This window comes from Pomacea canaliculata, linkage group LG13 (genome assembly GCF_003073045.1).
Source record: "Pomacea canaliculata isolate SZHN2017 linkage group LG13, ASM307304v1, whole genome shotgun sequence".
NCBI classification, from domain to species: Eukaryota; Metazoa; Mollusca; class Gastropoda; order Architaenioglossa; family Ampullariidae; genus Pomacea; species Pomacea canaliculata.
In genome coordinates, this window is record NC_037602.1 from 22,547,801 (window position 1) to 22,570,879 (window position 23,079).

At 43.5% G+C, this 23,079-nt stretch overlaps 1 protein-coding gene across 2 annotated transcripts in view; it reads right to left on the reverse strand.

Annotated features, from left to right (window-relative positions):
• The window catches only part of LOC112554296 (probable ATP-dependent RNA helicase DHX34), a 44,773-nt gene that overhangs the window by 17,218 nt on the left and 4,476 nt on the right, over positions 1–23,079 (reverse strand). For both annotated transcript variants that reach the window (XR_003097230.1, XM_025222020.1), the window contains exons 5-17: positions 19,879–20,016; positions 19,439–19,573; positions 19,065–19,119; positions 18,584–18,651; positions 14,436–14,585; positions 12,409–12,537; positions 11,698–11,853; positions 11,077–11,184; positions 10,548–10,644; positions 8,723–8,870; positions 8,270–8,336; positions 5,194–5,301; positions 4,898–4,984 (exon numbers count right to left, since the gene is read on the reverse strand). Coding sequence is in view for 1 of the 2 variants with exons in the window: in XM_025222020.1 (XP_025077805.1) it covers positions 4,898–4,984; positions 5,194–5,301; positions 8,270–8,336; positions 8,723–8,870; positions 10,548–10,644; positions 11,077–11,184; positions 11,698–11,853; positions 12,409–12,537; positions 14,436–14,585; positions 18,584–18,651; positions 19,065–19,119; positions 19,439–19,573; positions 19,879–20,016 (1,446 nt within the window). In the remaining variant the exon portion in view is untranslated. The remainder of the gene's footprint in view (positions 1–4,897; positions 4,985–5,193; positions 5,302–8,269; positions 8,337–8,722; positions 8,871–10,547; positions 10,645–11,076; positions 11,185–11,697; positions 11,854–12,408; positions 12,538–14,435; positions 14,586–18,583; positions 18,652–19,064; positions 19,120–19,438; positions 19,574–19,878; positions 20,017–23,079) is intronic.

Sequence of the window (23,079 nt, forward strand, 5' to 3'; positions counted from 1 at the left end):
GACTGAGAAGATCAGTAACAGCCTGCCATTCCTATATTAATATTATATCGATATTCCTATATTCCAGTCTTCTCCCTCTATAACATTACCGCTCATGTCTTTCACTGGCACATCACTGTTCTTAAACCCGTTGTTTAGCTGTTTGTTTATCTTGTACAGTGTCTTCAGGTCATTTTTCCTTGCTGCTATTTCAGCTTCAGCTGCCAATGTCTCTATGTAGACTCTTTTGTCGGTTTTAGTCATCTTCTTTACCTCTTTGTTTAGTTTTGCGCCACCGGACCGCTTCCCTGATGCGTGGAAGACAGGGCTCATCTTCAAGTTATCCAAGAAAGGAGATCTTGGAGACTGCAATAATTGGAGGGGCATAACACTTCTTTCCCTCACCAGCAAGGTCTTCAGCAAGATTGTTTTGTCAAGACTAACTGCAACTCTTGAGAAAGACCTCCAACCACAGCAAGCAGGATTTCGCCCTGGGCGATCCTGCTCTGAACACATCTTCATTCTGTGACAGATTCTTGAGCAGAGCAATGAGTGGAACACACCTCTGTACATCAATTTCATCAACCTGGAGAAGGCTTTTGACAGCATTCACCAAGAGTCCTTATGGAAGATCCTGAGGCATTACGGAGTCCCTGCAAAACTTGTTCAGGTCATTGCAATGCTGTACAGCAATTTCAAATCCCAGGTTGTCTGTGACACGGTGCTCACAGACCCCTTCAACGTCAGTACTGGGGTGAAACAGGGCTGCATTCTGTCGCCATTCCTCTTCATCCTGGCCATGGACTGGATCATGAAGACTTCCACCACCAGTTCACAGTTTCACCTATCTTGGGTCCAAAATGTCAAACACCGGGGATGCAGAGGTGGAGATTCGAGCCCGACTGGCAAAAGCCAGCCAGGCCTTTGCCTCACTCAGGAGCACATGCAAGACAAAAAACATCAGTCAGAAGATCAAGCTGAGAATCTTCAAGTCAAATGTGATCAGCACCCTCCTTTACGGATCAGAATCATGGAAGATGACCAAAACCATCAGTAACAAGCTTGCAGTCTTCCAAAACAGATGCCTCAGGCGCATACTTAACATCTTTTGGCCAAACATCATCACCAACGAAGAACTCCACCAAAAACCATTTACTGAAGCCGAGGCAAAAGTTGAGGGTGGGGTGCTGGAACGTCCAGACCTTGTACCAGACTGGCAGGATGCTCCAATTAGTCAAGGAGTTTGACAACTACAACTTGGACATCCTGGGAGTCAGTGAGGTCAGATGGACCGGCACGGGAAAGAGGAGACTAGCGTCAGGACATACCATCTTGTTCTCAGGAAGATCAGATGCTCAGCACTCTGAAGGAGTAGCTCTACTCCTCAACAAGAAAACGGAAAAGGCACTGCTGGAATGGAAGCCTTATGGACCCAGGCTTTTGAGAGCAAGATTCCATTAAAAGTACACCAAGCTGACAGTGCTAGCTTGCTATGCACCAACAAATGACTCTGAGGCAGAAGACAAGGATGCTTTTTACGATCAGCTCTAGGCAGCCTCAGAAAGCGTTCCAGCCCACGACATGTTGCTCATCATCGGCGATCTCAATGCCAAGGTGGGAAGTGACAACACCTGCAGGGAGCGTGTCATGGGCAAACATGGAATCGGAACCATCAATGACAACGGAGAGAGACTGGCAGACTTTTGTGAAGAAAACAACCTACTGATTGGAGGCACACTCTTCCCACACAAAGACATCCACAAGGCAACATGGACATCACCAGATGGATCACAAAGAACCAGATAGACCATGTCATCATCAACCGAAAATGGAGGAGCTCACTTCAAGATGTTAGAGCCTACAGAGGAGCAGACATTGCCAGTGACCACACTCTTGTGATAGCCGCAGTTTCTCTGAAGCTGCGTCGATCACGAGGAAAACAGGCACGTCAGCAGAGAGTGGACTCCGGCAAACTAAAAAATCCAGCCACCGAAAGGGCCTTTGCTATGGAAGTAAAGAACAGGTTCCAGGCACTAGGAGACCAACAAGAGATGACCTTAGACGACTTCAATCGAGTCTTACAGGAATCAGGAGAGAAAATACTGGGCTTCCAAAGGAAAAAGAAAGAACAGTGGATCAGAGAAGAGACATGGAAGAAGATAGAAGAGAGGAAGTCAGCCAAACAAAGAATCAACAGCACCAGATCGGAACGCCTGAAGGAACAACTCAGACAAAGATATACAAAACTTAACAAAGAAGTAAAGAGGATGGCAAGAACCGACAAAAGAGACTACATAGAGAAACTGGCAGATGAAGCAGAAAATGCAGCAAGTAAAAATGACCTGAAGACACTGTACAAGATAAACAAACAGCTAAACAACGGGTTTAAGAACAGTGATGTGCCAGTGAAAAGACGTGAACGGTAATTGTCATCGAGGGAGAGGCAGGAAAACTACAGCGCTGGAGGAACATTCTGAGTCGGTTCTGAACAGACCAGATCCCCCTCAGCTTGCAGACATCCAGCCAGCAGCTATAGACCTTGACATCTGCACAGACCCACCAAGCCTGGAAGAAGTGACAGCAGCAGTCAAGACAATGAAGAGCGGCAAAGCACCAGGGGCAGATGGAATAACAGCAGAGATGTTGAAAGCAGATGTGAATGTGACAGCTCCCAAGCTGACGGAAATCTTCAGGCAAATTTGGGAATCAGGGCAGGTCCCTGTTGCGTGGAAGACAGGGCTCATCTTCAAGTTACCCAAGAAAGGAGATCTTGGAGACTGCAATAATTGGAGGGGCATAACACTTCTTTCCCTCACCAGCAAGGTCTTCAGCAAGATTGTTTTGTCAAGACTGACGGCAACTCTTGAGAAAGACCTCCGACCACAGCAAGCAGGATTTCGCCCTGGGCGATCCTGCTCCGAACACATCTTCATTCTGCGACAGATTCTGGAGCAGAGCAACGAATGGAACACACCGCTGTACATCAATTTCATCGACCTGGAGAAGGCTTTTGACAGCATCCACCAAGAGTCCTTATGGAAGATCCTGAGGCATTACGGAGTCCCTGTAAAACTTGTTCAGGTCATTGCAATGCTGTACAGCGATTTCAAATCCCAGGTTGTCTGTGACACGGAGCTCACAGACCCCTTCAACGTCAGTACCGGGGTGAAGCAGGGCTGCATTCTGTCGCCGTTCCTCTTCATCCTGGCCATGGACTGGATCATGAAGACTTCCACCGACAGCGAGAGGAGAGGGCTCAGATGGACCATGACTATGACAGCAACAACAGCACTGGAAGACTTGGACTTTGCTGATGACATTGCCCTGCTGTCACACCGCCACCAAGACATGCAGGAAAAAACAAAGGCCTTCTCAGAAACAGCTGGAAACCTTGGCTTGAAGGTCAGCACAAAAAAGACTAACAGTATGAGAGTGAACGCCAGAGTCCAAGACAGCATCAAACTAAATGGAGAAGAGATTGAGGAAGTTGACAGTTTCACCTATCTTGGGTCCAAAATGTCAAACACTGGGGATGCGGAGGTGGAGATTCGAGCCCGACTGGCAAAAGCCAGTCAGGCCTTTGCCTCACTCAGGAGCACATGGAAGGCAAAAAACATCAGCCAGAAGATCAAGCTGAGAATCTTCAAGTCAAATGTCATCAGCACCCTCCTTTACGGATCAGAATCTTGGAAGATGACCAAAACCATCAGTAACAAGCTTGACGTCTTCCAAAACAGATGCCTCAGGCGCATACTTAACATCTTGTGGCCAAACACCATCACCAACGAAGAACTCCACCGAAGAAGTGAAACCGAGTCCATCACCACGCAGGTTCAACGAAGGCGTTGGCGATGGATTGGACATGTGCTCCGCCAGCAGACAGCAGACCTTTCCAGAGTCGCCCTACGATGGACTCCAGACGGCCGAAGAAAACGAGGCCGCCCAAAGGAAACTTGGAGAAGAACAGTGGAAAGGGAGATGAAAGGAAAGGGCTGGACATGGGGTCACCTAGAGCGGGTTTCAGCCGATCGACATCGGTGGCGGACTCTGGTTGAGGCCTTATGTGCAACCTGATGCACAAAGAGGAATAGATAGATAGATATTCCAGTCTTCATACTTAGGACTGAAAAGACCAGTAACAACCTGTCATTCCTAAATTAATATTATATATTATATTGCTGTCTTCATGCTTGACTGAGAAGAAGTATTCCACATTCCTATAGTCATCTTTCATTCACAGCTGGTTGTTAGCAAACATGCACAAACATTGAATGAGACTGTACTAGATATGTGGCTAGAAAATAATCAAAAGCAAGTGAACCATATTGGTATAAAATGACCTAAACAGCAGTCAGTGTACCCTAAATTTTAGATTATAAGCCACAACATCCCCCCCAACTGCAGGAGGCTGCCCAAAACCGGGTCCGCTGGCAAGGTGTTGTTGCGTCCCTATGCTCCTCAAAGGAATAAACTCCCCACAAGCTTTCAACCCTGCAGCTTAAACAGTGATGCAGCTTGTTTGGAGCTTTTCCCAATTCCAGAAGAATCACATCATTGTCTATTCTTAGCTTCTCTGAAACTAAAAATATTGTGTTTACTGTTCATTCATTTTTGATGAGCTCCATGTTAAAGTATCAACTGTTCACATCGTTACGGTGTCAACTGTTCAGATATTTATATCAAAGCTGCATACAATTAAAACATTCAGATTATTTGCTCGAGTACACACCCTCATCATGCCGAAAACATGATGAAATGCCTATGATATGACTAATAAACCAGTTCAGCCTATTTGTCAATAAAGTGGATTTTTTTTATTTTGTGGGTGCGGGTTGTATATAGGTGCACTCAACAGACCAAAATTTACGGTAATCAAAAGCAAATGAACAATACTGGTATAAACTAACCAAAAACTTACAATGCCATCATGGTCAACATGGGCTTTGCTGGTGAACGGAGACTGAACACTCAAGGCTGCAGCTACTGACAGCACTGGATCAGTCATCTGCAACATCACAATCCTTTCATGCAATCAACTGCCTAGAATCTTACACCTCTGCTTTCATACACTCACCAAGTACCACTGCTTAGACATTTTCCTAGAGGACTAGAAAAAAGAGAAAAGAGCAGGCATCCCACCATCTGCACAACACTGACAATACAAAACTGCACATTCAAAAGAAAAATAGCAAGACTGCATGTTATGTCTCTCACGTGAAAAATGGAGCCCATTATGAGCATCTTGCCAAAGACCACATCCACTGGCAACATGGCTAGCATCTGTCCAATAGGCGTCAAGCTCTCATCGCTTGCCAGTGCTCCCTATAGAAGAGAATAATGTCAAAATCTTTTTTATTTTTATTTTTACCAAATGTGCTGGCTGACACTGCCCCAACAAAAACTGGCTACAATATAAGTGAGGGCTGTCCAATCTCTCTCTTTCACAACCATAAGGTCCCAGAATAAGTGAGGGCTGTAACCTCTCTCTTTCCTGTAACTGTCAGGTCGAGATAAGTGAGAGTTGTAACTTTTATCTCTCTCCTACAACTGTAAGTAGTATGCCCTTCCTTTGTACACAGGTGAGGTCTCTAACTTCTTTCTTTTGCAACTATAAGGTCATGAGATATTAGTAATAATAATAATAGGATTTATATAGCTGGATACATTTCACAAGAGACCAGGGGAAGGGGAAAGAAGCTGTGTGATATAAACATCACAATCACGTACAAACAACCACAACATGCACACACAAACATGCACCAGTTAACAATACAAGAACATAAAAAAACGCAGAAATAGGAGCTTGTGTGGGGTGGGGAGAGAGAAAGAACAACATGATTCACATGATAGTAGGTGTTTCCGAAAGAGATATGTTTTAAGTCCAGATCAGAAGGCATGTAACTACTCCACTGTGTGGAGAGGTGGAGGCAGGTCATTCCAAATATCGAAGCTGGATTGGTTGGTTTTGTGTTTTATGCCGGCGGAGGCTGGAGAAGGAGAAACGGTGACAACTGAACACCTCCAGTCTGATACCTGGAATAGAGTAAACCAGAGTGGGCTGAACAGACTGATCTCTGAGGCTGGTATTACAACACAAGCTCAGATAGATAGATTGGGGCAAGGCCAAGAACAACATGATAGAAAAACATGGCGATCTTGAATTTGACATAAGCTCGAACTGGCAGTCAGTGGAGATCGCGCAGAAGCAGTGTGGCATGATCAGCCTTCCACTTGTGGAGTACAATGCGGGAAGCATAGTTCTGAGCTCTATGGAGCTTGTCAAGCAGGCAGCCAGAAAGATTTATGAACAGAGAATTACAGTAGTCAAGCCTGGACAACATAAATGCTGCTTGGTGGAGGTAACAGAGAGAAGATATCTGATGCAGTCAATCCTGTGCAGTTTGAGAAAGATGGATTTGCAAACTGAAAGGACATGATTCTCAAAGGACAACGATGCAATGATTTCTGAAAGACTGGGAGAAAGCGGTGGATCCGGAGACAGTGAGTGATATAGATGGAGGCAGATATATGTGCAGAGGCTATCAGGATGACTTCAGTTTTTTTCCCCATTGAGCTTTAATTTGTTTGCCAGCATCCAGCGTTTGACAAAATGGAGTGCTAGTGAATAGACTGTGGAGTTGGCAGGTTGGGCAAGATGCCAGAAACCGATTATCTTCAATGTACATTTGATACTGCAAGCCAAAGTGGCAGATCACAGGGCCAAGTGGCTGGACATAGGCAGTAAACAGGAGAGGCCTGAGGATCAAACCCTGAGGCACTACATCAAGCACAGCAGAGCCATGGACACTAACAGACTGGGTGCAAGCTAACAGATACGAGTGGAACCAACCTAGGAATGTGCCAGAAAGGCCAAAGGTTGCATGAAGCCGCTGTAGGAAAATGTGATGGTCTAAAGTGTTGATAGCAATGGACAGATCAGGCGATAGGACTTGTATATGACCATTCGCAAGCAGCGAATAAGTCATTCGCCACCCATATCAGAGCAGTGTTAGTCAAATGGTGCTGTCAGCAGGCCAACTGAAATGATTCTAAGAGACTGTATGCGTTTTGATCCAGGATCTTGGATAAGAAAGGAAGGTTGGAGACTGGACAATAGCTCTTTAGGTCATTAGGGTCGAGGTTAGACGTCTTTAATAGCGGAGTGAAAGAGGGAGGAACAGAGCCAGCAGAAAGGGAATGATTGATGTCTGTGATGTCAAGGCACTCAAACAAGACGGTGGTGGGAACACGATCCATGTTTCATTGACATGTTAATGATGACGTCTCTGATGTGTTTTTCCGTTACTGGTGCAAAATCTGCAAAGTGGGCTCAAGCTGGGACCAGCTGACAAGTAGTCAAGGCTCATCTTGATGGCGTTGACTTTTTCCACAACGCAATTGGCAGTTTTGTGGCTGGAATGGTGCACAGTAAGGGTGACAAGGCACTGTATTTGCCAAAGATGCTACCAACTATTTGAAACAGTTTTCTGCTCAAAGAAGAATGCTCCAGTTTCTAATTGGTGTAAGTTAATTTTGCAGTAATGATCAGGCACTTTGTTCTCTCCCTTAATCAAAGAAAAGACTCTTGTGCACTGTTAAGCTGGTTCTCCTCCACAGGTGTTCAGCATGTCATCTTGCCTTCCTAGCATTTCTCACTTCAGAAGAGAGGCCAGGCATGGAGGGGCGATAAGTGATGAAATGGGTGGTGAGAAAATTGTAGCAGTCCAAAACAGAACAGAGTGGGTCACTGTAGACAGTGACTAGTGTTGACTCTTTCAAATTTCAATGCCAAGACATCAGCTCTGAAGGCAGTTAAATCAATGCAAGCCTTGTTCACAGATGTTACTGAATGCTTTGCAGGACCAGGCTTATCCAGTTGTAGATAGATAAGAGAGGGCTGTAACCTCTTTCTCCTAGAACTGTAAGGTCACAAGATAAGTGAGGATTGTAACCTTTCTCTTCTACAAATATGAGGTCACAAGAGAAGCCTGCAACATCTCTCGCTTACAACTGTCAGGTCACAAGATAAGTGATGGTTGTAAGAGGTCACAAGTGAAGCTTGTAACATCTTTTACATATGTAAGGTCAGGGGGTTTCCTTAACCCTTTATTTGTTTCTGTGTTGTCATCGTTCCTACACATCATGAATCAACCACTTGCATATTTCATGCACATGTAAAATTTCATTTCTAGAATACCACAGATCAATACATCAGTTAAGCTAATTGTAAATGATTCCTTCTCCTTTAAAGGGGAGGGGGGAATCAAAAAGTGTATATATCACAGTTTACCTGCTCCTTGAGATAGCTGATCGAGTTTTCAATGCTGGATATGTCTGGAGGTTCAATGAATGGGAATCTGTCAACAAATATTTAGTATGTAAAAAGATCATAATTAATGAGAGCCTGTCAGTATATATCTGACACTTATAAAGACAAAAGACCACACCTGCAAAGCTATTGACAAGCACATGATGAGCTTCTTGTATATGCTATAGTGTTGACCAATCAGAAAACCTTTGTGAATATGCTATGGTGTTACCCAATCAAAACCGTTTGACTTTGTGCTATCACAGGAAAAAAGATGCTAACTTATGTCTAATGTACACTAGTTTTCACAGTTATTTTTTTTTTTTTTTAATGCGATTGTCTTAAGAAATACTCTTTATAAATTAATGTGAATTATTGTTGTTCTAGTTACGTAGGGCTAGGTTTTTGAAAGTTTTGAGGAAAAAAATGACTCACTTGCGAACATTTGTTAAACCCATGGAGACAAGTTGCAAGATAAGTGAATCTAGGGGTACACGCTGTATCTCTGGGGTGGTGTATGCCTGGAAAGCATCATAGTCTGATTCTGCATAAAGGCGAAAACAAACACCTGGTCCTGTCCGCCCTGCACAGCCATGCATGTACAGCTCAAGGTCATTCATGACACACAGGACAACAATAAATGTTCCATCTTATGTTAGGCAATGTATCAATCATCAGCTTTATTCCAATCACAAAGTGATGTACACACACATACATATAAACAGGAACTCCCAATCAACTTCAAGGAGAGGACATCCTGGAAACAGACCGCTTCACGTATCTGGGGAGCATTGTCAACAAGAACAGTGGAGCGGTCGATGACATCTAAAGTTGCATCATCAAAGCCAGGCATGCTTTCAACAGCCTATGCCACATCTGGAACTCCCGACCATTATCCTTCCGCAGTAAGACCTGCATCTTCTCAACATGGCGGCCTAAGTAAAAAGTATGGCGGACCACCAAGGCCACAGTCTGTACTATGAATTGCCTCTTGTTTCCCTATGGCATAAAGACCTCGTTCAGTGCGAGGAATGCATCACTCTAAACATCAACATATGGACGATTGTCAGCGCGGCACCTGACTTATGCCCACGGACCACTCGTGGTCCGCGGACCACACTTTGAGAACCACTGTTCTACACCAATGTGAAGGCAGTCCTACTGTATGGTTCTGAAAAATGAAGAGTGACAAATACCAACAAGAAGAAGCTCCAGACCTTTATCAACCGATGCCTACGCCATATTCTGGGAATAAGATGGCCTGAAAAGATCTCCAACAGCAGTCTGTGGAAAAGAACCAACCAGAACGCTGCTAGCCAAGACATCAAAAAGCTTAAATGGGCCTGGATAGGACACACCCTGCACAAACCAGCTGATACCATTGCAGGCAGGCACTTGACTGGACCCTCTCAGGGGAAGAGGAGAGTTGGGAGACCAAAACAGACTTGGAAAAGAAGAGTAGAGAGTGAGGCAAAGGACGCTGGAACCACATAGGCCAAACTGAGAGGGGCTGCCCAAAACTGGGTCCACTGGCAAGGTGTTGTTGCGACCCTATGCCCCTCGAGAAGTAACAAGGAATACACTGAACTAAAACTAATATATGTGTGTCTGTGTGTGTACAATACAATACAACTTTATTAATCCGCAAGGGCAATTACAGGTATGATGACACGCCTGCACACTAGAGGGAAGATTATGTAAGAGATTAAAGGGAATAGATTCTGGCGACATACACACACATGTGCACACACACCCACTCATACAGTAACACAGCAACAGGAGGTTCAGTGGGCACCCCGCACAGGGTCACCTCAGGCTGACACATCATCACAGCTAGTGGAATTGAAGAAGTGGATGGCTCGCGGAATGAACGAGTTACGGTAACGGTTCGTTCGACTTACCGGTACAGCCTATCTACGACCAGACCGCAGAAGTGAGAACTCACTCGCCAACACATGACCAGGAATAGTGAGGATACGAGATGCCGTCCTAAGGATTTGCTGCTTATTTAAGAGGGCTAAATCCCTCTGCTTGCTTTCGGTGATTTTTGGAACAGATCTTAACAAGGGAGACAAGGCTGTTCCTGTTCCCTACGGAGAGGTTGTGAAACCAAGATGTGAAAGAAAAGGTGATAAGACTCTCAACGAAGGACTTATAGAACCGAGTGAGAATGACTGGGCTGACAGAGAAAGACCGAAGCTTCCGTAGCAGGTATAAGCGTACACATCACTTTGCTATGATGTTCCTTCCTTTGCTTTACCTGCTCTTCCTTTTCGCTGTTCAGCACTAGCACGGCTGATCCAGAATTCTTTCAAACGCTGCATCTTGTACTTTGGGTCAAAACTCATCTCCTTCACCTGTGCAGTAAATAAATAAAAAAAAAGACTGACAAAGAAAGTTTTCTCAATTTAATACTTCAGCTTTGGTCACAATCCAACATATTTATTTATGTGTAAAATTACTTATTACCGCAATGGATCATTAGGTTCCAAATCCAACAATAAACAAATAAAAAAGCCAGTTGAGAAGACTTGCACAGCACAATGATCCCATTAATCAGTTAAATTAATCAGTCATATAAGGCACTATTAAGATGCTGGAAGTGATTTGAAGAGGAAGTTTTAAGCTGCATTTTGAAACTGGTTAAAGAGATAGCCTGGCTGAGGGTAAAGGGCAGAATGTTCCTAGCACAGGGTCAGTTGGAATAAAGGTGAAAATAATATCTATACAAAAATTCACCAAACTCAAACTAAAGAACTGAACACTTCAACTGAAATGTTGAAACATACTTTTCCAGAATCCACAACAAAGCGAACTCCATCAATGGTGACTGAAGTCTCAGCTATGTTTGTTGAAACAATACATTTTCTCACTCCTTCCGGTGGATAATCAAAGACCTAAAATTAAAAGTCTTTATTAACGTGCTGGAGACCGTACTAGATATGGTATTTTATTTCTCTCCCATCACCCTTTTCACAAAGCTTAACAGAAAGAATTCCCTACATAAAAAGAAATACCAAAGCAATTAGCAATTTCTCTGGTCACTGTCAATATTTTTTGAAATGATGTGCAAGTCAAGACTTCATTTTTTTCCAGTGGAACATTGTCTAAGCCAAAAAGCAAATTATAAGTTGGGGTGCAGCAACAAACCATAATTAGATGCCAAAATGTATAAGTGATGATGCGTCATTGATATGATTAACTGACTGTCACAGTTGTCTTCCATCACTTTAAGTATTATAATTATGTGAAATTATGTAAACTCTACAAACCATGCATACAAACATCTAACCCAATCAAATTTCCACCCACTGAAATGTTTCATGGAAATATAAAAATTAATGATCATTCTTGGGAGAGAAAGCATAAAACTGGAAATATTCCTAAAACCACATTACTGAGTTACTGACCTTTTCTTGCTCTTCCACAGATAAAGCACTATGCAGTGGAAGGACGATCCATCTTTTGACCTGCTGGCTATACATCCGTGCTGCCTCCACCACTGTCATAATTTCTGTCATTCCACTCAGGAAAATGAGCATGTCGCCTCGCTCACTGGCTGAATACTGCTTGTCATATACAGATGGGTGACCGTGACAACAAAATGTACAATTAGGCAAGGACCAATGCAAATAAGGTTCAACACAAACAAGGACCAACTACACAGACAAGGACCAATGCAAAAAACCAGCACAACACAGAAAAGGACCAACATAATACAAACGAATGCAAACAAGGGCCAACAGACATAGACAAAGACCAACACAATACAGGCAAGGACAAACAAAGACCAGCACATTATCAACCCAATCAAGGACCAGTTCAACACAAAGGCAAACAAGGACCAACAACACAAGCAAGAACAAAATGGACCAATACAACATAAAGACCAACACAACACAGACAAGGACCAACCCAGCACTGACAATGACCAATTCTGGATACAGTTATCTACAGGTAACAATTAAGTTAACATCATTTACTGGCATAAAATGTTTACAGGCTTGATTTATTTACAAGCAGAATCACACAAGGATTAAAAAGAATCTACAGCAAAACTTCTAAATAAGGAGATGGAAACTGAAGATGTAGATATATGCTGAAACACAAGTGCCACTGACCTTAGAGTCAATTCTCTGCATTATGCGAATATATGGAGTAGGGTCAAGACGCTCTGGTCTTGCATACATTTCATTGGCCTTGTTGAAGGGACAGTACTCCATCTCTATAGGGTACAAACGCCCAGGAACCTATCAAAAGTTCCTTTTTTTTAACTTAATTCTCAAGAAGTTTTGTGGCTATTTATTTTCACTTATAGTGAGGTATATCACTCTTCTGTTCTCTGCCACTTCTCTTGGATTTTAAAAAATTGTCTGGCCTTTGTCTAAGTTACACACAACCTATAAGCCTACCAACTGTGATGTCAAATACTGAAATACTGCACCATGGCATATGGTGTAAATAGGTCATCTATGCATACAACTTTAGTAACCCTAGCAAGCAAACATTAAAACAAAAGGTTTAAAAAAAAATGAAACCAATCACAATGTCACAAAAGAGTGGGGGTAGGGCTGTAGTGTGGGTTTGCACATCTGCTTTTACTTTAGGAATGACATAACTTCTCTCTAAAGATTATGTCATTTACGTGGGTGCGGATGGGAGCTTAGGCTTGTGGTGGCTGTGAGGTGTGATTGGCTGTAGTGTGTCATGTGGCTTGATTGACGAATGGAAGCATGTTGACAGAAAGATCTAGATGCCAGCTCAGTGTTTTCCACAAGATTGAGATGCAAACTCAGCTCTTTTCGACGGAAAGAAGCGGTTTTTGATAGGGACTTTTGAGGGGAGAGGACATGAAAGTAATTTGTGCGTTCAAGTCTTCGCTTCTCTGTGATCCTCCATTGGCCTCGGACGACGGACAGTCTTGAGGGAATAGGAATCCATCCCGAAAGAGCGACTAAAGCCGCGCAAACGCACTTGCGCTCACCGAGAAGCAACTTATATCCTACACGACAACATAACGGACAAGTGCTGTGGACACCACATCTGTGCTGACATTCATGAGAGAAACGTCAGGCCTACAAGTGTCCGTTTCCAAGTGTACAAGGTGAACGGGGACAATTCATGTAAGGAATAGTCCCAATCTTCATCTCGGGGAAGCAACCTTCGTCCTTCCAAACAGCACAACGGACAAGTTGCTGTGGACACCACACTGGTGCTGACATTCATGAGAGGAACGTCAGGCCTACAAGTGTCCATTTCCAAGTGTACAAGGTGCACAGGGACGATTCATGTAAGGAATCGTCCCAATCTTCATCTCCGTACCTGCAGACGTACTTGCGTGTACAGGGAAGCAACCTTCGTCCTTCCAAACAACACAACAGACAAGTTGCTGTGGACACCACATCAACACTGAAGTTCAAGTGAGGAATATCAGGTCTACTGGCGTCCGCTCAAGGTGCACAGGGTGCACGGGGACGATTCATTGCGGAATCATCCCAACTTTCTTTGCAACATTCTCGTCGTGTACCTAACAGCAGTCGACCGAAGTCTTAGGACGTTATTTTCTTCTGCAACGCAGCGAGAAAGCTATCCCAACGATAATAGTCAACGCATAACCAGTGACAACTGTGTATGTGTGCTGCAGGGACTAAGATGTCAAGCAACAAAGGCATTTGGACACAGCTAAGTGGCGTATGCATGAGGATTGTACAGGGAGAGTGTGTGTGCAGTGGTGTGTGTGTCAGTTAAGGTTAGATCTGGCTCACTAGTTATCTATATAAGTAGTAGGAGTGTAGGTAGGTAAACGGGCCGACCTAGAGAACGAGCTAAGTTAGGGAAACAACGTATTACAAATTTACTTATTCTTGTGCATTCCCTTCTATGTTTTGGTAAATTATAATAATCTCTTAAACATACTAAATTGCCTTGAGTTGTGTTTTCATTGGGGTGATGCATGCTGGGGGCTCGAAAAGCTAATTATAGAGTGTGAAGCAGCAAGTTAGTACAAGCGCATGCAGTGAAATGTCGACGTGATTTGGTGGGGGTGTCGACGGTGTGAACAGCCGGGGTGGCAGAAATCATACTCCTACCAGATCTATGGACTCCCCCACAGAGTTTACGACACACAAAAACAAAGTATTCCACTAGCCTTAATAACAGGCGCTCCATCAAAGTATGCTGAGAACAGAGAAATATTGATGGTTGCTGACATCAAAACCAGCTTCAAGTCAGAACGCAGTTTTAACAGACACTTCAGAACACCAAGCAGAAAGTCGGTGTGGATGTGACGTTCATGAACCTGCAATACATCAAACAGGTCAACTACTATGCTTCTGGTGCTTCTAATTTATAGAAAAAAATGGAGGTAATATGACAGATACTTGTTAAGCTGTATTCTTACCCAAGATACTTCATTCAGAACCCAAAATAAAGTAAACCACAACCTAGAACATTTGTTTCAACACGATTTTAAATTTTGGTCTTTATCTCATACAAACAGGATATCTACAAACTGGATCAACTCTCATGACAAATCGGTATCACCATCCAAGAACTGAAGAATGCCATCAAACAGCTGAAGAAAAAAAATCTCCAGGTCCAGACAACATAACGAATGAGATGCTGTAACACCTTGGCCGCACAGCCCTCACTAAACTACTGGACATTTTCAACCTTAGCTGGAGAGAAGGCCAGGTACCTCAGTGCTGGAAAGAAGCCAGGATGATCCCTGTTCTGAAAAAAGGGAAGAACAAGTCGCGAATCTTGAGCTACCGCCCCATCAGCCTGATAAGCTGCGTCTGCAAGACCATAGAGCGCATCATCAACCAACGCCTGCAGTGGTACCTGGAATCTGAAAGCATCATCATCCCAGAGCAAGCAGGCTTCAGAAGATACAGAAGCACCGAAGATCAGACAACGCACCTAGCGCAGGTCATTGAGGATGCTTTCCAAGCCCAGAAGGTCACCCTAGCGATCTTCATTGATATGCAGAAGGCTTTCGACAAGGTCTGGAAGGATGGACTCCTGGTCAAGCTCCAGCGAAGCTACATCAGCGGCAACATGTATCGGTGGATCAAGTCCTACTTGCACAACCGAAGAGCCAGGGTGCTTGTAGACGGACACTGTGGCCGTAAGGTGCTGCTACGGCACAGAGTACCACAGGGGGGAGTACTCTCGCCGACCTTATTCATACTCTTCATCAACGACCTGGTATTGCTTCCAAAGGGAGTCCAAGCAGCACTGTATGCAGATGACCTGGTCATATGGTGCTCAGAAGAGTATGCAACAACAGCAACCTACAGGATGCAGTTTGCACTAGACAAAGTGACAGCCTGGGCAGACAACTGGTGCGTTACCATCAACCGTGACAAGACAACAGCCACTCTTTTCTCTCTCTCCACCAAAGCGCAAGCTGGCAGACTAAAGTTGGGAGACTCTCCACTGACACTTGAAGACCAGCAGACGTACCTGGGAGTCACTTTTGACAAAAGATTGACATGGAAGCAACACATCCTGGACGCAGAAGCAAAAGCCAGAAGAAAGCTGAACATCATGAGAAAGCTGGCAGGAACACACTGGGGCGCCAACGAAAAGATCCTGAAGACCGTGTACCAAGGTACTGTAAGACCACACCTAGAGTACGGATCAAGCACCTGGATGACAGCAGCCAAGTCACAACATCAGACTTTGGACAAGGTGCAGAACCAAGCACTGAGAGTCATAACAGGCGCCATGAGATCTACGCCAATAGACAAGATGGAGCAGATAACAGGCATACCCCCATTAAACAAGAGAAGGGAATGCAAAGCGCTCGTGCAGGCCACCAAGTACAGGCACAGTGAAGACCACCTGATGAGTGCCAGACAGAAACAACTGTCCTCGGGAAGGCTGAAAAGATCCAACTTTGTGCGAGAGACGCAGGCACTATACAGAAAATATCAAACAAAGCTTCCTGCACAGGCCCAGTTACCGACTCTCTCCATCGATCCTCCTCCTTGGAAAGACAGAACAGGGAACATTACCATCTGCACCACAGTTCCTCACCTCACAACAAAGGATGAGCATAGCGACGTGAGCAAGAGAGCCCTGACGCTAGCCATGCTAGAAGAAAGGTACCCCCAGGAATCATGGATAAGGGCCTACACAGACGGGTCAGCCACAGACGCTATCCAGAGGGGAGGGGCTGGCGTGTACATCCAGTTCCCAAATGGACAGTGGCAGGCAGCAGCAATACCAACTGGCCTCCACTGTACAAACTTATAGAGAAGTAGAAGCCCTAGTCCACGCAGCAAACATCAGCAGCAGAGCAGACCATGACAGCCAGGTCCTCTTCCTGACCGATGCTCTGTCTGTGCTGCAGGCAGTCAACAACAACAAACTGCCAGACCTGGAAGCCGCGCTGCTAAACATCAAGTGCCTCAGAACAGCCCTACAGTGGATCCCATCACACTGCGGGATAGATGGAAATGAGGAAGCTGACAGGATGGCTGTTGGGTGCAGAGGACGAGCAAGAAGACAATGCAGTCAACATGTCAGAGATGAAAACCATCATTAAGTCTCTGTACAGGCCACAGCAACCACTGGACAGTTACCATCAGCTGTCCAGACCGGACCAGGTCGCTATTTTCCGCCTCAGGACCGGGCACAACAGGCTGCTTCACCACTTACACAGGAAGTTGCACCTCGTGCCGTCCCCGAGATGCCCATGTGGAGAAGCAGACCAGACTGCAGAACACATCCTACAGGACTGTAGGAACCTCCGTACTCTGAGGGAAGAGACGTGGCCACAGTCGGAGACCCTGCACAACAAGCTGTACGGGCCAGTGGAGACTCTACAGAAGACCACCAGTCTCATCTCAAGAGCTGGTCTCCAAGTGTAACAGGCGAACGAAAAAAACAAAAACAAAACGACAAATCGGGGGGGATTGATGTTTTTCACCAAGCCAGCAACTAAGGCAGCCAGCCCTGTAACCACATGCAGATAAAGAACAGCGTGCCCAAGAAGACAGCTAAACCGAGGACAGCCAACCCTCACTATATTGGTGACAGATGCTAACCATTGCGCCACCGGACCGCCCAACACTCATGACAAGCAGGTTACATAATTATGGAAAGAAGTTACACTGCAGTGTGCAAAACATCACAAGTGAAATATCTCACAAGTTTTACTTGCATTTAGGTTATAATTCTGCTGTATTTTCACATTAAAAAAATGTAAATCCACCACAATCTGAACTACATCCCACACAGAAGCTCAGGAAACCAGCTGTACACTAAGCATAGTTTACATCAACTTCATCTAGTGTGACTGATCAATTTCATTATTCAGTAGGGCCTCAGCCCCCTCTGAAATGGTAAGATAACAAAGACTCACTGTACTTATCATGAAAAAGTGCACAGGCAGAATATTTAAATCGATACAAATAATATAAGCAATACAATAATAGTCTTTCCATTTATGACACTGCTCCTTCTCTGGATTAAATGCATCATAAAGAAAATACACCATTTTCTGCATATAACATCATTATTTGTAGATGAACATTACCAAATCTGCTTAAGATTTCTGATCCTGTACTATCATTTAGGTAACCAAAAATCATCAAAGGTAAATCACCTACTTCTTCTGACACTTCAAATATACACTCTTCTATTTTGTGTAGTACAATATACTATGCAAATAAATATGAGTCTTTATAACAACAGTGCCAGCAGTCGAATCTGCAATTATGGGTGCGAGTGTGATCAGTATATGTCAATTAAGTGGTGACTATCAAGTCAAATTCCTTATGCAATGTCACTTGGCTAATAAATCAATTCTTTTTCTTAAAGCACGTTTTTCCATTCAGTTTTCATAAATAACTATTAATAACAATGATAACATGAATATTTTTCCAGTAAAGGACCAGTGAATGTCGTCAGTTGTTAAAGTGCACTTTTATTAAGACTGAATTCATGTCTGAAGAAATGTACAAGACCATCATAAGTGAAACATACATGACCATCATGAATAGAGGTTTATCTGTCAGGTGACCTGTTCTGGTATGCAGACTGACAGCCTGTGACACGCTAATAGCTTGCAACATATTCAGATATTACGTGAGACTACATGAGCATTGTGAGTAGAGGTCCCTCTGTCAGAGATCTGAAATCTTGCAGGCTCAACCCCATAGTACCACCCCCAAGCATAAAATGACGACAACTATAGATTGTTACTACAAAGGCATAGCATGTCTTGCACATAGTAATATAAACTATATACATGTGTGTGTAAGTAGAAATATGTCTTTGACTTACCTCATCAATGACAATGACACTGTACTGTGACAAAAGTGAGTCTGTTGACATCTGGCGCAACAGAAGACCTATAAAGTAAATGTGGTAACAAAACATAACACATCTTATACAAGTGTTGACATAGCAGACATCAGTGTGCCAACCAAACGTAACACAATTTACACCAGTATTGACCTAGCAGACATCAATGTGCCAACAAAACATAACACAACTTATATCAGCATGGATGTACCAGACATCAACATACTTTTCACTCCTATAGTGTGTGTGTGCAGCACTGGGTAGATAAGATGCAAAAGGGAGAAGTGAAATGTTGTAAAGATGATCTTTTGTCTTTCTCTGACACTTTACCCTATATGCTTTAGACGTTACTAGTCCAACATCATACTGTTCACAAATTTAGTTTAGTATACTCAAACTCCATGGTGATGCCTATGCCGAAAGAATGATACACTACACACCATAAAAAAAAAAAATTCACCTTCTGTGAGGAAAAGAATTCTTGTTGCACTTGTTTTAGATTTCTCAAACCGAACCTGTCAAGAAACATAACAAATTGTAGCAGCAAAACCTAAAGTAAGAATTTCTAGCGTCATTGACTTTTTCATATGCCATGCCTCAAAAGATGCTCAGCGACTTTTTCTATTCTACAGCATGAATTTTTTCCCCTGGATCATTTACTTCATTCTACTAGGCTGGTGGACATACATCAAGGGTTATTTCCATTACAGCAGCTGTCATGTTCAAATAAAAGCTATGGAGACAGTAACTTGTGAATTGGTGTGATAATGCAAGAACCAGGCATGTCATTAAGACAGTGCTTAAAAGAGAATAAAAACCAGACTCAGATCATACCTGAAAGGCTACTTGAGAACCATACTCATTCAGAGTCTCATAGCTAACACGCTTGGCAAGCGAGATGCAGGCTATGCGACGAGGCTGGGTACAGGCTATCTTTGTAAACCCTGCTTCCAAAAGGTACTGAGGAACCTGTAAAATAGTGTTGTGTACAGCATCCTGTTATCTCTTTTACAGTTGCATGTCTTATGACAAATGAAGCAATGTCCTTGTACCTATCAAACTCTATCCTGTTATGTGGGGAGTGGGACATCACAGAAGATGAGATCTTTGTAATCTCCTTCAGTGAATGACAATACTAGACATAGCACACAATGAATGACTATTAACACTAGACACAGTACACAATGACTAGCAACACTAGACACAGCACATAGCAAATGACCAATAACATTAGATACAGCACAGAGCATAGGATAAATAGCAGTACGACATACCTGTGTAGATTTTCCACAGCCAGTGTCTCCAGCAACAACCACTACTTGGTGCTGATGGATGGTGGCAATGATTTGTTCACAGTATTGGTAAATAGGAAGGTTCTTCTGATCACGCTTAATCTTTTTCAACTTCTGAAACTAAAACAGTACCATACGGCATGAATGTCATTGTGCAGTGTGTTCTACCTGTTATATTTCACTCCGTCCTTTGTGAGACATTTAGCAATATCAAAACATAATCTCTCTTCCTTTTATTTAATTGACACTCTTTGCACAAGCCCACTCACATGCGCAAACCCTCTTTAATTTTTGCAAAAGTGGAAGGCAGGGATCCTAGGGACCCCTCTGATACCAAATAAGAATGTTAAAAGGACCTTTTACACATTTATAAGGTCCTAAACTATAGTATTAATGCCTTCATGTTTCAAATATACAGCCCATTAGGGGTTGGTTATTAGCTTGCTTAATTGTTAATTCTTCAGGCTGTATCATAGTGAGAAATTATCAACTAGCATTTAATCAACAATTTTTAAAAAGTCCGTAACAGTAGTACTACAAATCTTTAATCTTCTCTGTATTCCATATTGCTGGTTACTACTAGACTGTTAGGACAGTAAGTTATTCATGATGCCTATTTGCCAGTCTGGTATAAATCAAGTTGGCAACAGTCTCAAGCAAGGTGTGCACACATACACACAGTAGCCAAAACAAGGTCAAAGCCAGGCACCAACAAATGCAGTAACCGTAAGCTTGTATAAACAAACCTAAAGCTGCAGGCAAAATACCACTCTACCAAACCCTGAATTTGCTTTGACTTGGAAAAGCTGCAAGACCCCAAACATTTTAGAGATCTTTATGGCCCAAGTTTAGTTTATTCCTTGTTGCTCCCTTAAGTGCCTGTTTTTGTATCTGGATAGTGTGTTTGTTTGGACTGTGTGTATGCATTTGGATAGTGTGTTTGTATACTTGGATAGTGTGTTTGTAGTATTTGTATAAAATGTTTGATTAGTGTATTTGTAGAGTATCTTTGTGTATTTGTATACTTGGATAGTGTTTGTGTATTTGGATAGTGTGTCTGTGGATAGTGTGTTTGTGCATTTGGATAGCGTATTTGTACACTTGGATAGTGTGTTTGTGTATTTGTGCTGCAGGATTCATGCGGTTTTATCAGAACGCAAATACTGGCCCCAGAGAACCAGGCACGTGTGCGAGAATTAGACTTAATTCTCACTACCCACGTCAACATAAAGTTGCAGGGAACCATATGTACAATACTCAAACGTGAATCACACACTTTATCATGCGGCTCACGAGCCCCCAACCCTGCTGTTGCCCAAACACAAAACTCGACGTGTGATGTAATGTACAGAAGGATTTAATGAACATAAAACATATGAATACATACGATGTAAAGACTTGTCTAAGGGAAGTCCCAGTGCTATCCGTGCTAAGCGTGCTTCCACTTTTCCAGTGCTGTTACCTCTCTCTATCTCTACCATCCACTCTCACATGCGCATCAACTTAGCTCTGATGTTAAAGCTGTTCTTGTTATTGTGGGTTCACAATGATGGTTGGGTGGAGACCAATACTTCAGTTACAACACTCTGATGACTTTCCCTCGAATGTGTTGCTCTGCCTGTCTGTCGTCCTTTCTGCTCGATCTGCCAAATACGTCAGAGAGCGACGACTGCTCTCCCAGCGACACAGAGTCGAGCCTGTCCCAGTCCAGGGACAAGCATGTGATGTCTCTGACGACTGCAATGAAATGTACAGCCACTGAATGAACACCACCTCCAAACAAGGTTCTTCGGCTCTTTAGAGTGTGGTGAACACAGCAGACATTCTCCTCCCTTGAGAACAACGACTTCTGGCCTTGGCGTCAAATGTCTACCTCTCACAGGTAGTGCAAGCTGGTTACGAAGCCCTTTGATTTCCACGGCGACAGCAGGCAGTACTGACAGTTGTTCGTCACTGACTCACCCCTTTGCTCAAGGTTCTTTAAAATTCTAAAGGCAAAATAAAACTGCTTAGAATGTAAATGTAAAGAGTAGGATCAATTTGAATCTCGTCTATTTATATGTGTGTTCATGTGGAAAATATTGAAGGTTTTTAGTAGAATGTTGTGTTTAATAAGAGAAATTACATGGGACTCTTTTTTTGCTTCCACAAAATCTCATTCTCCGTCACGTGACCCTATGACGTGGTTTCCGTAGTGAGAACCATGCCTCGAGAATGTGCTGCACCCGATTGCCACGAAAAGATGGAAAAAGAGTCAAAATTTTCTTTTCATCACTTTCCTAAAGACAAGGCGATATAAAAAGAGCGGGTAATACCAATAAAAAGGCTCGATCCCAATACAAAAAAGCTTTGGGAGCCCAAAGAGTGGGACGTATTATGCGCCAAGCATTTCATTGACAAATGCTTTGTTTGGATATCACTAATCTAACACAAAGTCTTCCCAATGACCACAGACACTTCCTGTCAGAGACTGACGTCATAAGGAGACTAGTCTTCCATCTCTGAAAGCTATCGTAGTTACTCGGCGGAAGGACACAATGGTCGATTTCACTGGATTTTTTCGATTTTTATAAACATCAGCAACCGAAATAGTGCTAATAAGTGGTAATTCAGTGAGAAACGAATCCTTTATTTCGTCCTGTATTGCTCTCATGCTCTGTAATTATTACTAAATATATGTTTGAAACGTTTGACCGTCGCCAAAGCCTTATCACAAGCCTTGAGTATCCCTTTAACCCAAGCATCCTTCCTCCCGAGTCTTGGCTTAAGACCCAGTCTTGTGGTACAAGCGAAGTTGACCTTAGAGATGCTGAAGTCACTTCGGCTGCTGATCAGTTGCTCGGTCCACTTTGACGTTGTGCTGAGAAGTGTCTTGCTGGTCCCCCCCCATTCCCTATTTTACCTTGCGCATTCACATGTCACATACACTGAGGGATGTCATTGGTCACTCACTCACCAACCAATCAAGTAGCCAACATCGACAAGAGAACGGCCACGCTTCTAAAGCTCTGCCCTGCATGCAGTGGCATGGTGGACAGGTGACTAACCCACCTCCTCGTCAACCTAGTGGACAGGTGTGTGAGCCTCAGAGGTGTCACTCTCTTTGTTGACTTTATTGACACCTCTGCCAGCTGGCTGGTCACGCTTGGCTTATTCTAGCCGCTTAGGGCTGTCTCCCACTTA